General features: G+C 41.4%; 1 protein-coding gene across 2 annotated transcripts in view; it reads right to left on the minus strand.

The window, feature by feature from the left end:
* LOC117400459 (integrin alpha-9-like) overlaps positions 1 to 14744 on the minus strand; it is a 143174-nt gene that overhangs the window by 57361 nt on the left and 71069 nt on the right. For both annotated transcript variants that reach the window (XM_034000472.3, XM_034000473.3), the window contains one exon: positions 1101 to 1253. In XM_034000472.3, the coding sequence (XP_033856363.1) occupies positions 1101 to 1253 (153 nt within the window). The remainder of the gene's footprint in view (positions 1 to 1100; positions 1254 to 14744) is intronic.

Genomic DNA, 14744 nt, shown 5'->3' on the forward strand with positions numbered 1-14744 from the left:
AACAATGATACAGGGTACACATTGCTTTGCACTTCAGATATACGTGGGGCTTACCTTTGAAAAGTAGAAATAAAAACTTCGGCAAGGAAAACATGCTTTCTGTATAGTGCAGAATAAAGTAGTAAACTTGGGCAGGTGAATTTACAACAGAAGGGTTTGTTAAATTGACTTTTTCCTGTTCAGGTCTGTGTGCTATATTAAATGGGGAAAGCATGAAACTTAAAAATGGGTTAATAGACACGATAACAAAGGAAAGCAAATTTTATATTAGACAGGGAAGAATACATATGGATCATGCACAGGGTTTCCACTTCTGGATGCCTGCTTTGAAATGTTGCTCTAAACCCGATATTCTATATTGCTTTGTGTGCCACGTTTGCCCGCTGTTCTTGTACCAAATCACATTATGTTATGGTATAATTTACAGGCCAGGAATTTCACACCCCTGTGGAGTTCTACTCGTAAAGGTTGTTATCTAAACAGCTCTATTTTTCAATATGGAGGGGAGAGTCAATGAGTAAATGGTCCTAGACATTTTTATTTAGTTACCTGTTTTGTGTTGTGCTATGTGCATCTGAATAAACTGTCCTAATGTAGATTTGGAGTAAATTCAGTAGCTTTGAGAATCTAGCCCTTGGTACTAGCAGCTCCCATCCCCGCTCCCCACCTCCTCATATCCCAAAAAGGCCATCATGTCTGTGGTACTGGTACCATGAACATTTTATAGTTAATACCTGTAGCATTTTAACCATTGGTCTCACATCAGAGCAACCTGTATGGGACACTACAGCCTTGATTCTCAAACTCCAAAACAATATGAGCATTTTCTGTTTCAGAAAGGAAAACCATACCCAATAAAGTTCATTTGATTTAATTAAGGGGCTTGTAAATGATCTTACGCTGTTTATTATAAATATCAGAATTGTAATCCAGCTCTACATCTTTAAAACAAAGTGGTATTTCATCATATTTTTTTTCTACATTGTCTTATGGGTTTGCTGCTGAGTTAAGGCATGTTCTGGAAGTGCAGTGTTCTGCCTGTGTTAATCAATGTTGTTTGTCCAGACCCCGTGGGCAGGGGTTATCAGCCTAGCTCTCACCTGGTTTCTCTGGGCTATCTTGCCTCCTTTCTTCCAGCGCAGGATTGGCTTCAGCGCCGGCAGCTCCTTGTCATCTTTGCTGTCAATCACATGTTCACCCAGGCTGTAAGCAGCTTCAAATATGATGGGGGAAAAGACGTCCTTCACCTCTTTCTGCAGGAAAATGAAGACAGCTACCGTTAGGAAACAACGCTGAGGAACTAGTGGCTGTGCAAACTTAGCCAAGAAATGTATGCTCGTGCAGTCAGTTAATACACTAGCCGTTCAGTTTATGAATGAAAGGAAACATGATCTAGAGTCGATAGCAGTTAAAGGGTTACTTCATATCAGCTGCATGTTCTAGTGTTCATTTTTCTGAGATTGTTCTTAACATGTTTACTAACTATTACAGCATGGTAAATAATGATCTAAAAAGAAACAGCAACTGAGAAGTACACAAAACATGCACATGACATTAAACAAGTAAGAAAATTCAATACAGTAGAATCTCCCGAATTTGAACCAATTGGGACCAAACCCTGTTCAGAGGAATGGTTTGTTTGGAGTACTAATCGTAATCTGTACCATACTTAATACTTTTCCAAATCCTTGTTTTATGTTACTTACATTTCATCAAAAATCAGTAGTAACCCTTTAAATACAAATACAGAGTCAACTGTAAATGTTACATATTATAAAATGAGGATGTCGGATTTTGTTTTCTATACAGTAGATGCTAGGTCAGTTCAAGTAACTGGTATTCAGAGTAGTGACATTTTGCTGTATTCTGAAAAAGTATCCCTTTATCCAAATCAACACCACATAGTTTGGCACATTACTGTCACAAAAGCCGTCTCTGCTCTGGAGATCCTGAGGACTAAGAAGCAGGGGCAGTCATTCATATCACATCCTGGGTGAAATTATTAGGAAATACTTCCACTGCGACTGACTGTAAGCCACACTATTGGTCGCTCACTTTACTTTACATCCACAAATAAATTACAATAATTACAATTTACTAGGCTAAGGTAAAGTTACATTAGAATTAAGTTAAACTGTAGTCAAACTATTGTACACTCAGCACTATCAAAGAATACATCCAACCATACCAGGGGTGTGAGAGCAATACCAGAAACAAAGAACTTCAAGGTCTTAAGTCTCATTCTTTCAGGTTTTTTTTTTTTCCAGTCTGTGAGGGCTCAATCACAGCCACATCTGCCAGGCGTAGGCGGGAGTAAATGAATCAAGAACAATGAACCCCTCTAGCAAACTTGGAGTCTCAATTAAAGCATGGCAGAGAGAGAAACGTGTTGGTTTTGGCTGGGGGTTAGGAAGTAGGAACCAACAAAACAATACAAAAATTAACCGTCCTAAAAAACAGAGGGCATACCAATATGTCTCCGTATGCTCACCACTGTATGTCAATTAACAGTGACATAACCTGTTGATTTATTTAACTCTGGAGCCTATGCCGTCGCCTTAGGCAGTAGCCACTGTTATTAGTGCAGGAAGCACACATCAGGGTGCCTGTTCTAAATCCCAGCTAGATGACCGATTCCTGTTCAGTCCACTGTGAAAAACCTGCCAGCTCAGTGCCACGGCCCTCTGTACAAACACTTGTCTATTACCGTTATTTCCATTTCAAATACACCCAGCACCCCCTCTTTCTTTCTTTTTCTTTTGTAAGTGTTTTCCTGTGTCCACCCATCCCCTTCCTTTCTTCCCTCTATAAAGTAATACTGCATATTAATACAGCGATGTATCATATTTTCTGTTTAGGTCACATCACTGGAGAAACAAAACAGCTTAAGCATCCTCTCACAGCAGGATTCTATTTAAAGGGCCTAATAAATACAGTAATTTATTTCTTGATTTTAAAAAATATGTAGCCAACCAAATGAAATCTATTGAAAGGAAGATAAAGGGGTCTTGAAAAAATGATTCATAATACTATTCTCAATATTTAATTTATTTTTTGTTTATTATCCTATAACATTTTACTGTTTCAGAAAAGACTCCTGATAACTGCATTTCAAAAGACCACTAGAGGTGTGCAGCTGTTTCTGACCACTCTGAAACAGTGATTTTGTATTGAGCTTTTTCATTTGCTAACTCACAGTTGCACACCCCTTACCTAACTTCATAAAAACAGTATACTGTATTTTTATTTTTTATTTTAATGACGCTATTATAATATCCTGCTGCCGGAGACAGGAACTAGTAAAATACAATTAGAATTAAAGAGGAATGATTTTGTCCATAATATTATTTTATTTAAATATGTTGTTGCTAAGCCCTACAGGAAAATGGCCAACGCTTTAACCTACAAGTTATGACAGGTCAACCATAACATGTGAACTTGACTTATTTTATTGAACAATAAATATTTATCACCACCCCATTTCCCCTTTTTAAATCTGCATACACACTACATACCGCCTGTATTTATAGGCATTGAAAGTCCCAATGCTCCAGTTGAGTCTAGACTTACTGGTGTTGTCTGCCTGTAACTCCTAATTGAGGCTGTGGTATGGAGACCAATGCAACCCCGCAATGCACATCTTTAGTAGCAAGCCCGGGAGCACTGCTAATTGTTGCGCGGGGGGGGGGGGGGGGTATGTTATAAAGATAGTCGCCATGTAAGGAGGAAAACATGGCGCCAATAAAAGGTGCTAACCAGTCAGTATTTGTTAAGGTATTTTTATATTTGACTGCCAAAGTCAAACCCTATGTCTCGGATCAATCTTGTATACCGACAATGCTTTTTTTCATTCATAAAAATATCCGTTTTACAGAATATGATTCAAAGGCCATAGCCACTAGCTGACAGCATCTTACACTGAGTCACACCTCTTTGAAGTTTGTATCTTTGTCTAAGAGCCTTTGGGACATCACAGCAGTCAGTCAACGAACTGACAGAAATGAAACTGTGCAAATTGATGGTGCTGTGGATAGCCACAAGGAACAAGAGGGACAGTGTCCTGAACCAAAGTCTTGTCTTTTAGCTTGAATCCCAGCTCTGCTACTCACAGGGTCACGAAATGGATGGGGCACAGCGCTGAAGTCACACAACGTCAATTAGACAGCGGTAGAAAATGGCAAGTGTCACCAAGCAGTCAAGTCATATGGTTCAAATCGTAAAAAAACATAAATAAAGCTTGATTGATTGGGGGGTTTGATCTTTCTAATGTAAACAAACACAAACTATTTTGCAACACTTACTGTGACCCGGTTGGTACTTATTTCAACATCATTCTTGGTTATTTTGACACTTGGTTGACACGTTACAATTTGTTATGTGCAATTGATAATGCTTCACATTCAGTAAGCGCGCAAAATATACTACAATTTACTTAATCTAAGACAATTCTTGACTGAATGAATTCATGATGCCCGTTCCATCTACAGCCTACACTCAGATCTCCAAACGGACCTTGCACACAAGTCTAAGATCACCTACATGTATCATGTTTTGTATAATTACAGTAAGGCTAAATGTTTGATACTGCTACTGATATGGACACACTTGAAGAATAATACTTTTTTCATGACCCATAGAAAGGGAATTGGGAGGTAACTGGCTCTCAGTGATTAAGTCATTCCACTTCTTGTAACAACACACTGAAAATAATAAGCGCATTAATCAAACAAGTTAAAAATACATCTCCTGTGATTGACAGCTCATGTGAGCTTGGGCCTGTTGTAAACCTTATTGCAAAATTATTTCAGAATCTCGTGGATTCCCTTTTAAGGAGAAAGTTGGTAAGAGCTATTCCTTGGGCACAAACAGTTCTTACTAATGTAATCAGGCCCATGATTTATTGAGCCCTTCAAGAAAATCTCACCTACACGTGTTTATTGAGTATTAAACTTGTGTAGAAACAGAGCTAATCATGCCTCTAGAGGACTATGCATAAACCTTTTTTGAGTGCCTCTTTCAGTAACCTACTAACAATCTGTATAAAATAGTGCATTTTACTGCACAGTGTAAGAAACTAAATGGGAAACATTTTGTACCCTGATATACTGGATTACTGCTACAGACAAATGTATTACTAACATAGAAACACAGCACGGTTATTTTTGCTCATTTTGTCATGCTATACAACTAAAGTAACCCCTCTGTCACGTATTAAATGTCTATAGAGATTCAATCCAAAAACACAGCACTGCTTTATAAATCACGATGTAACCATGTGTTGGCTAAATTCAATTTCATTTTCCAACATGGGCGGTATACTGTACATAGTATTTACAGGTTTACTTCACAGATGTGTCTGGGGAATGTTCTCTTGTTAGATCATTAAAACAGACCCAATTTACAAAATAATTTCAGACATTTGAGCCATTTTGCACTTGTCTCAAATGTGCAGTTTTGAAAGACCCAAGTTTAGCACAGATGTATTTTCATTTTAAAACATGTATCTGGTACTACTTTAGGTTAAAGGAAGCTCTCATTTTCTATGCCATATTCTCTGGTTATCACTTCCTGGGTCATTGCACCACACAGAGTCTTCAGGATCAAAGCTTGTCAGTCATTAGGGGAAGCAGCTGATTGGTTATTGACAGGAAGGCAGACAGTGACTGGGTGGGGACAGTTTCACTCTCAAGGTGAAATGATCCAGGAAGTGCAAGACAGTCTAAAAGCATGTCTTTAGAACAGAGATTGCTTTAACCTAGTTTAGTACCAGATTCATGTTTTGAAATGACATGTGTTTCTTTCAAAACTGCACATTTTTAAGCCTCCTCAGAAAGACACCACACCAAACCAATTATCTTATTAAAACCATGTGGCTGTCAACCACAAATCACATATTCTAATGTGCAGAACCTCTGCACTGCCACACGTATCTTATCTGTACAATTCACAGTGGATAATGGTGCTCCGATACTACATATGGTGTACTACAATGGTACTACAATACTACAATGGTGCTGCATATCAGGCACTCTACACAAAGCCGTCAAGAGGCATTAATGAAAAGGCCCTATTGCTAAAAAAAAAAAAAAAAAGGGATCTCAGCATATGGAACCAATAAGAGCCTTGAAAGGAAATAAGTGAGCAGAGAGTTAGACAGACAGATGAGTAATAATCATAAAAACTACAAGACATTATGAAGACATTTCTGGCCAGGCACATGCCAGGTTTTGTTACACTAGAGAGCTGTGCATAATTTTATGTTGGCTTATAAACTGTCATTATTTGAGAGGTCTATTGCTATAAGCGTCTATCTCTGTCATTGCAATATGAACTTTCCAAAAGCAGTGTTAAATCGTGTAGCTGACCTGCATGACACCGGGTCCTGACCCGGGTAGGTTCCAACCAGGGTAGAGCATGCCAGTGTGAAAGGGGCTTAAGATATCACCTAATCACTGTTTCTTTTACTACTTCTACCCCCCCCCCCCCCCTCCATTCCAAAGATTGTGGTCACTCCTACACTGGGCTTTGACTGACTTTTGAGAAAACAGACTCAAACGGAAAAGGGGGATCCTAAATCTTTACTGCAGATGAAAAGAAAAAAAAAACATTTTCACAGATTTGCTCTCCGTGGAGGCTATAACCTGAATTTGTAATTCACTACCAGTGCAGAGACAATTGTTTTTCATGTTACACAATGCGTTTGTGCAGAACTGCTACAGAGTGACAGAGAGGCAAGCACAGGTTTCAAGGAGGTGCAAGTGTGTGCCTGTACAGCTAAAACTGCCTTTGAGAAACAAATCGATAAAAATATCTGCTTGGCTAAACTTGGCTGGACAAAAACACCATAGTACAGTAGAAGCTAAAAGTTACGAACCCCACACTTGCAAACTGACTGGCTATTCTTACTGATGAGAAGATCCAACACTGGGAATAATATAAGTTTCAGATTTAAACACCTTTACAGTGGGATGTCGTCCATTCTCAATGTTTGTCACTTTGAGGTACTATATATTAGACACGGATGATTAGAGGACACTCTTTAAACTAACTGGTTCTATGGGAACAGTCAGATTCTTCTCCTGTGTCTAGATGTAGTGCACCCCTGTCACAAAGACGGCCAGAGTGGGTGGCGTCAGACCAGAAAAGGAATACACAGAGACGGTGATGGTGATTAGCTGAGTGCAATGGCTGCACTCAGCGTTTAATAACAAATAAAAGGGTTCAACAGTACAAAACAGGACACGGCACTTGACGCCAAAATAAACACACAGACAAAACGACTGACACTTAACAAACGGTGCACGGAGACAAACAAACACGGTGAGAACAAACACTATTATATTTACTATCTTCACTTTACGTTTACTCCTCTCTCTCTCACCCGTTCTCCTCTTCCGAACACCCAACCACCACTGAGTGAAAATGTGCATCTATATATACTGTTGTGCTGGGATTCAATTACTAATTAATTATTCACTTGAATCCCAGCACGTGAATTAATTACGTGAAACCCCGTGTTCACATATTATATTTTAAATGCACGTGCGTGATGTGCAATCCCGTGCCTAAATACAAATATACACTTTTTAAATACACGTGAAACACAGACCCGTTTATATCCCGTGTACCAATGACTATACACCAACATTTACACACGCAACATACAACACAGAACACGAATGCACACAGGGGCGGGGCGCTTTGCCACATATACCCCCCCTTGTGCGCAGCACACATGGCCTCAACGGCCACCTCCCCCCTTAAATACCCAGCAGTCCAGGCCAAAGTCTCGGGCTGGGAAGGGAGGCTTCAGTGGGCCCATGGCTGGAAATGCTGTCAGCTCCCCTGCCGGTAGTGGCACGGCTGACAGCATGCTGGTCCCGTCCTGCAGCGAAAAAGCTGCGGGGGCAGGTGGTCCCCCGACCTCCCCCTTCTTCGTAGCCGGCAGCTCCCTCCTGTGGGGCTCCGGCCACAAGAACTCCTGCAGCGAAACTGCTGCTGGGGAAAGTGGTCTCCAGACCTCGTCCCCCTTCTTCGTGGCCGGCAGCTCCCCTTTCTGGGGCTCCGGCCACCGTACTCCCTGTGGAGGTACGGGCAGCAGAGGCAGCTCCTGCTCCTCTGCTCCGGGCGGTGGCGGAAGCAGAGGCAGCTCCAGCTCCTCTGCTCCTGGTGGTGGTGGAGGCAGAGGCAGCTCCAGCTCCTCTGCTCCTGGCGGTGGTGGAGGCAGAGGCAGCTCCAGCTCCTCTGCTCCTGGCGGTGGTGGAGGCAGAGGCAGCTCCAGCTCCTCTGCTCCTGGCGGTGGTGGAGGCAGAGGCAGCTCCAGCTCCTCTGCTCCTGGCGGTGGTGGAACCAGCAGGTATTCACCCTCTGCTGGTGGAGGTGGGAGGGGCCAGCAGTCCTCCCACTGCGGTGGAGGTGGAACCAGCAGGTATTCACCCTCTGCTGGTGGAGGTGGCGGAGGTAGAGGCAATGGGGCTGATGCTGGCCACTCAGAGGGAGGCTGTGGCGGTGCTGGCTCCCTCTGCTGTGGCGGCTGGGCATGTGCGCGCCGTGCTGCCTTCAGCAGCATAGCTAGAGGCTGCTGGGGGACACCAGCATCCTGCCCTTCTCCCCCCCAAAAATTTTCAGGGGGTTGAGTCTGTAACCCCTCCCCTTCTGGCTCTTGGGACGGCACCAGCAGGTATTCACCCTCTGCTGGTGGAGGTGGGACCAGCAGGCATTCTCCCTCTGCTGGCAGCTTGGGTCCTAGGGCTGTGGACGTACCGACTTCCCTCTCTTCGGGCTGTGGACGCACCGACTCCTCCCTTTTGGGCTGTGGACGCCCCGACTCCTCCCTGTTGGGCTGTGGACGCCCCGACTCCTCCCTGTTGGGCTGTGGACGCACCGACTCCTCCCTGTTGGGCTGTGGACGCACCGACTCCTCCCTGTTGGGCTGTGGACGCACCGACTCCTCCCTGTTGGGCTGTGGACGCACCGACTCCTCCCTGTTGGGCTGTGGACGTTCGGGCTCCCCCCACTCAGGCGTAGGACGTTCGGGCTCCTCCCACTCAGGCGTAGGACGTTCGGGCTCCTCCCACTCAGGCGTAGGACGTTCGGGCTCCTCCCACTCAGGCGTAGGACGTTCGGGCTCCTCCCACTCAGGCGTAGGACGTTCGGGCTCCTCCCACTCAGGCGTAGGACGTTCGGGCTCCTCCCACTCAGGCGTAGGACGTTCGGGCTCCTTCCGCTTGGGCTCCTCCCATTTGGGCTGTGGAGGCAAAACCAGCAGGCATTCACCCTCTGCTGGTGGAGATGGGGACAGCAGGTACTCCTCTGCTGGTGGTCCTGCTACCTGGGCTGCTGTTCCATTTATGGTTGCCTCCAGGTAGCTGAGGACAAACTCCACACCTTCCTCCAAGGTGTTTGGGGTGTGTTCCTCCTGATATGCCTCCCATCTCTCACAGTCCATCATCCACAGAGCCCGGACGACCATGGGCAGAGACTGGGCCTCCAGCCCAGCATTCTCCAGGAACCAGCCCCGCAGTTTGATGGCGTCTTCTGCCATTGCCTCTTTTTTTTTTTTTTTTTTTTTTTTTTTCTAAACAAAACCCCTCCTGGTCTGACGCTTGGAGGCGCGGTTATCCCACGATGACACCACGTGTCACAAAGACGGCCAGAGTGGGTGGCGTCAGACCAGAAAAGGAATACACAGAGACGGTGATGGTGATTAGCTGAGTGCAATGGCTGCACTCAGCGTTTAATAACAAATAAAAGGGTTCAACAGTACAAAACAGGACACGGCACTTGACGCCAAAATAAACACACAGACAAAACGACTGACACTTAACAAACGGTGCACGGAGACAAACAAACACGGTGAGAACAAACACTATTATATTTACTATCTTCACTTTACGTTTACTCCTCTCTCTCTCACCCGTTCTCCTCTTCCGAACACCCAACCACCACTGAGTGAAAATGTGCATCTATATATACTGTTGTGCTGGGATTCAATTACTAATTAATTATTCACTTGAATCCCAGCACGTGAATTAATTACGTGAAACCCCGTGTTCACATATTATATTTTAAATGCACGTGCGTGATGTGCAATCCCGTGCCTAAATACAAATATACACTTTTTAAATACACGTGAAACACAGACCCGTTTATATCCCGTGTACCAATGACTATACACCAACATTTACACACGCAACATACAACACAGAACACGAATGCACACAGGGGCGGGGCGCTTTGCCACAACCCCCAATGCACTTCAACTGCTCTTTGCTTAGATTGAATGCAGATGTGGTTTACAAACTGCTCATCCAGCAGTTTACAACTGAAGAAGTCTCAAAATATCCCCCATCTGCTTTTGTTCCCTGTTAATCTATTTGCTATTTGCATTTTCTTGTAACGACTAAACTGCCGAGATACAGAAAGGCACTTACAATAAATGCATTAGTGGCATCCACTCCAGCTAATGAAGCCAAAATTTCTCTGCAGTTGATAGAAATCAAAATGAACTTACACACTTGCTACACAAATTCATTTAAGCAATTGGGTTTTATATTTAATATACATGCTAACTTCACGATAACGAACCCTGCTTATAACGAACACCCATTTTTAACAATCTTAACAGCATGAACCGATTGTTAGCCCTATTAGAACAATCACGTACAGGATCGACCCGTATACAACAATCTCAGTACTGACTGACACTGAACTTTCTCCAGTGTCAAGTGTGTTATTCTCTCAGTGAAAACAACCACCATGGTTGACTAATTCAAAGATAATGCTAATTCAAAGATGACCTAATGTAGTACGAATCATGCATGACGAATGCAATCGTTGCCTGTCCGTCATCTTCACACAAACTGCAACCAGGCAACGGGCGTGAGGAGCAAACTACCCTGGATAGTTGTTTCAAGAGAAAGGACATGTAATTACTGTATTCAGCATGTAAGTGTACATTCTTTCCTTTTTCATTTCTTTACTGTTTTCTTTTAAACATACCTGTAGCAGGACGAGTGCCCTGCACAGGGGGAGATTAGTGTTGGTGTAATTTATATGTGGAAACAGGTTTGTTTTGTGTGCTTTTTGGAGTTATGTTTGATCAAATGATTGTTTACAGACGGGTGCTCGATTGAGACTTTCTGTCTGCCTGTCTTCTGTATCGTGTCCTTTGTGTGTTACCATCGTTGGTAGCGTCACATGACCCGTTTGTTTACTTTCCGTTTTGTGTTTAATAAATCCTGCTCACCTGTGCTGGCATTTCAACTCCAATGTTGTCTCTATCTTGCAATGTGGTTACCCACATGTGACAGGAGTACATTGTCACAATACCATTTAAATGCTGATCAATGTGAAGGAATCTTCATAAAAGTACTATATATTGATGTTCAATTCAAATTTGCCATTGTGTCATTATTCTGATACAGAGAAATGCCAAACCCTAATATAGTGAAGACCCTGATATAACAAACATTTCTCCAAGTCCCATGGGGGTTCATTATAGTGAAGTTAGCCTGTATTTTATTCTTCCTTGAAAATGTTCTTCAAAGGGCAATTTTCTTAATAAAACTGATGACCGGGGCCATCAGAAGCCTTCAATGCAAGTTAGAGTTATCTTTCTTAACCGGAGTTTAGATTCACAGCTACAATGCAATAAAGTCAGAGTGTGTGCCAATTTACAAATTCTTCATACATATTTGGAGGCCCTTTGAATCTTCTGTTCTTGGTGTTATTCCATTTCCTTTTCCATAAAAAATGACCACTGAGTTGTACAAGTTTTAGATGTTGATATATTCCTGTTTAAACAATTACTACTTTATTAGATTTTTAACCTTTAAATGCTAAAGACAAAGGTTAACAAAATGCACATTTGGTTCAGTGGTGCTATTGCTATTGTATTGCTATTAAAAAAGTTAACGTATTTTAAAGTCTGTTTGGACAAAAATCATTCTTCCACTAGCAGCGAGACAATGGGAAACGTCGCTTTTTCTTGCAGATGAAGAACACTGCTTAAATCATGCACCCTCGCCATGGAAACTTCAAAACACACCGTCTTTCAAGGAGACACTGTTAGCAAGGGAGCGGTATAAACACACATGCATTAGCAGATGATGTATAACCTGTGAAAAACTATAAAAACCTGGGCAGATATTACAAGGATACATTGTAAAGGTTGAGTGGAAATAAAGGAATCAACAGTAATATGAAACTGTTCAAACCCCCCTGTAGTTCCACCAGTAAGAGTTGGGGTGAAAGCTAAAAAGTATAAAGACTGGGTGCTCCTGGTATTACCCTGTACAAGGGTCTTCTTGGATAAATGTGCAACAGCTTCTAACAGTCAGGTCTACTCTCAATGGATCATGCACATTACTTTCCAGCTATGTTTCCATAAAACTCTGGGTTTCCAGGTCATTTAAAGGGAAACAGTAATTAGGGGTGTTGATAGTTTAGGGTTTAAGTGTTAGTTTGTTTTAAATGTTTAAAACATTTCCCAAACGCTTACAAAATATCCAACCTTAAGCTGAAGCTCCAGGCATAATACTAACAGGGGTTAGGCAGTGCCCTATTACCTGTACCACAGGAAGTACAAAGGGGGAGGAAACCAGATACAGCATTAAAACATATAATGAGTTTTATCAAAGTAAAAGTAGGTAAAACTAAAAACAACCTTGTGGGAATGTTGTTATGCAAGCAAGAGGTAAGATTTGTTTTTAAATATGATTATTACCCCTTTAGTATATTGCCAAATAAATTTGAAATTGAGGGAAAGGGAGGTGCTGTGTTTATTCTTTTTAAAAGAGTTCAATAATAGCACCGTTAAACATCAATTTTATTGAATTTGAAAGGCCTGGAAACTTTTTTTAAATTTATTTTTCAATTTTTTTACTTAGAATTACTGAGCATGGTCTGAAGAGATGCCGAACTCTAACCACGCAATCAGGTTTTAAATTCTCCTAAGTTGTCTTAACTATGGGTTGTGGCCTTCAGGAATTTGTAGAAATGACAAGCTCATAAATGAAGCGTTTTCAAAAACAGGAGTGGACTAAAAGTTATTAGAGAATACTTTAATTTAAAAATATCTTCTACTTTGATGCCCAAAAGCTTCTGAAGCAGAAAAGGCTAGATAGTAATCATTTTGAAACACTGGGCCCTAGCATAAAACTTGTTTAATTGATGTTTTGTTAAGCACTGTTTTGTTCAGATCCTGTTTTAATTTCAAATAGAATCAAGTTTGCAGTATGTGAAACCGGTTTTCAACTGTTTTTCATTGACATTTTTCAAAGCACTTTAATCTAAGGGAATGTTTATATCTTTAAAAAAAATGTCCTTAAAATAATATTTAATGTTTTATGAATAGGAACCACTAATAAATATATTCTTTAACTATTCCTCACTAACGGGTTGATTTGGTCCACTTTTAGATAAGCATTTGACAGCACCATGGAATCCACCTTGAATGTATCAACCACTGGGATAACCAGATAGGTGGCTGATGCTAGCTATGGAGATTCCCCAGTGAGTATAAGATTAGTATACAAGTCCACTCTGTTGGGTGAAGGTATCTGTCCAATACAACTAGAATGGTCTGCAGTTCTTAGTGGCGTTATGTATCCTGAACCTGAATAGAGGTCTGCAGTGTGGAAACAGTTAGTAAAAAAAAATAAAAAATAACTGGTTCAGCATAATTACTGCTGGCTTCAACTTGAATATTTAAATATATCCATTCTCTGAATTCCAAAACAATTCCTTCAGTATTAGCCTCCTCCTTAAATCAGCGCTGTTGTTGCTAAATCGAACTGGCACTTTCCAGGCATTCATAAGGGAAAGAGAGTTAAGCTGGGGACGACCAAGGTTAATGTGTTCTGTTCTTTCTGTTTGATAAGTTTCAAAAACTGTCATCTGTAACTTGTGCAAAAGCATCTGAGGAAAACCTTTTATGGAAGCAGCTGACTGCACATTCTGTTTGTGCACCAGCGACCAGGGTGAAAGGGCACATGTCCTTTTATGGAGTCGACTTTGGAAGTTTGTCTCTTGCACTGCGTTAATTCGCTATTTTCTCATCAGATACAAATCTAAATATCTAAATATTTTATACGTTTTATAATAATAACAAAATAAATAAAGCCGTGACAGATCCACTACTGTTAATCTTTTCAGTGCTTTGGTGTAATTGTTGTACTGTGAGTAAAGTGTGTTGTAAATCCATACATTGTACGATAGATTAATTCATGTCATTCACAATATAGGCTTTTGCACCATTTTGTATTATTATTATTATTATTATTATTATTTTTATTATTATTACTTTAAAATACGTAATTTAGAAGGGAGTTCATTGTTAAATACAACAGCTGTAATTCTGCCACATTAAAAACATACAGCAAATAAAATAACACATTTTAATTTGTACTCTTAAAATCTTCCTGCTGCCCTGTACTATATACTATGGTAAAAACACTGTAAAGTATAACAAATAATGATAAATAGCTAACCCAAATGCTGCTAAATGCACCATACTCCAGAGATGTCTCAGTACAGTAAACCATGTAATCCCAGTAATTTGAATGTAAATTGGCTTCAGTTTGAAAGTCTCAGAGTCAGTTTAAAGACAACTGTTGATTACAAGCCCAGATTCTAAACAGCCAGGAGTGGGAGAATGATCTGCTGAGGTTAGGCTCCTTATCTGGGGGTCTCCTGCTATAAACTAGCTGCTGGGGCAACCAGCAAAGAAACCATTTGAGCTG

Source organism: Acipenser ruthenus, chromosome 4, assembly GCF_902713425.1.
Source record: "Acipenser ruthenus chromosome 4, fAciRut3.2 maternal haplotype, whole genome shotgun sequence".
NCBI classification, from domain to species: Eukaryota; Metazoa; Chordata; class Actinopteri; order Acipenseriformes; family Acipenseridae; genus Acipenser; species Acipenser ruthenus.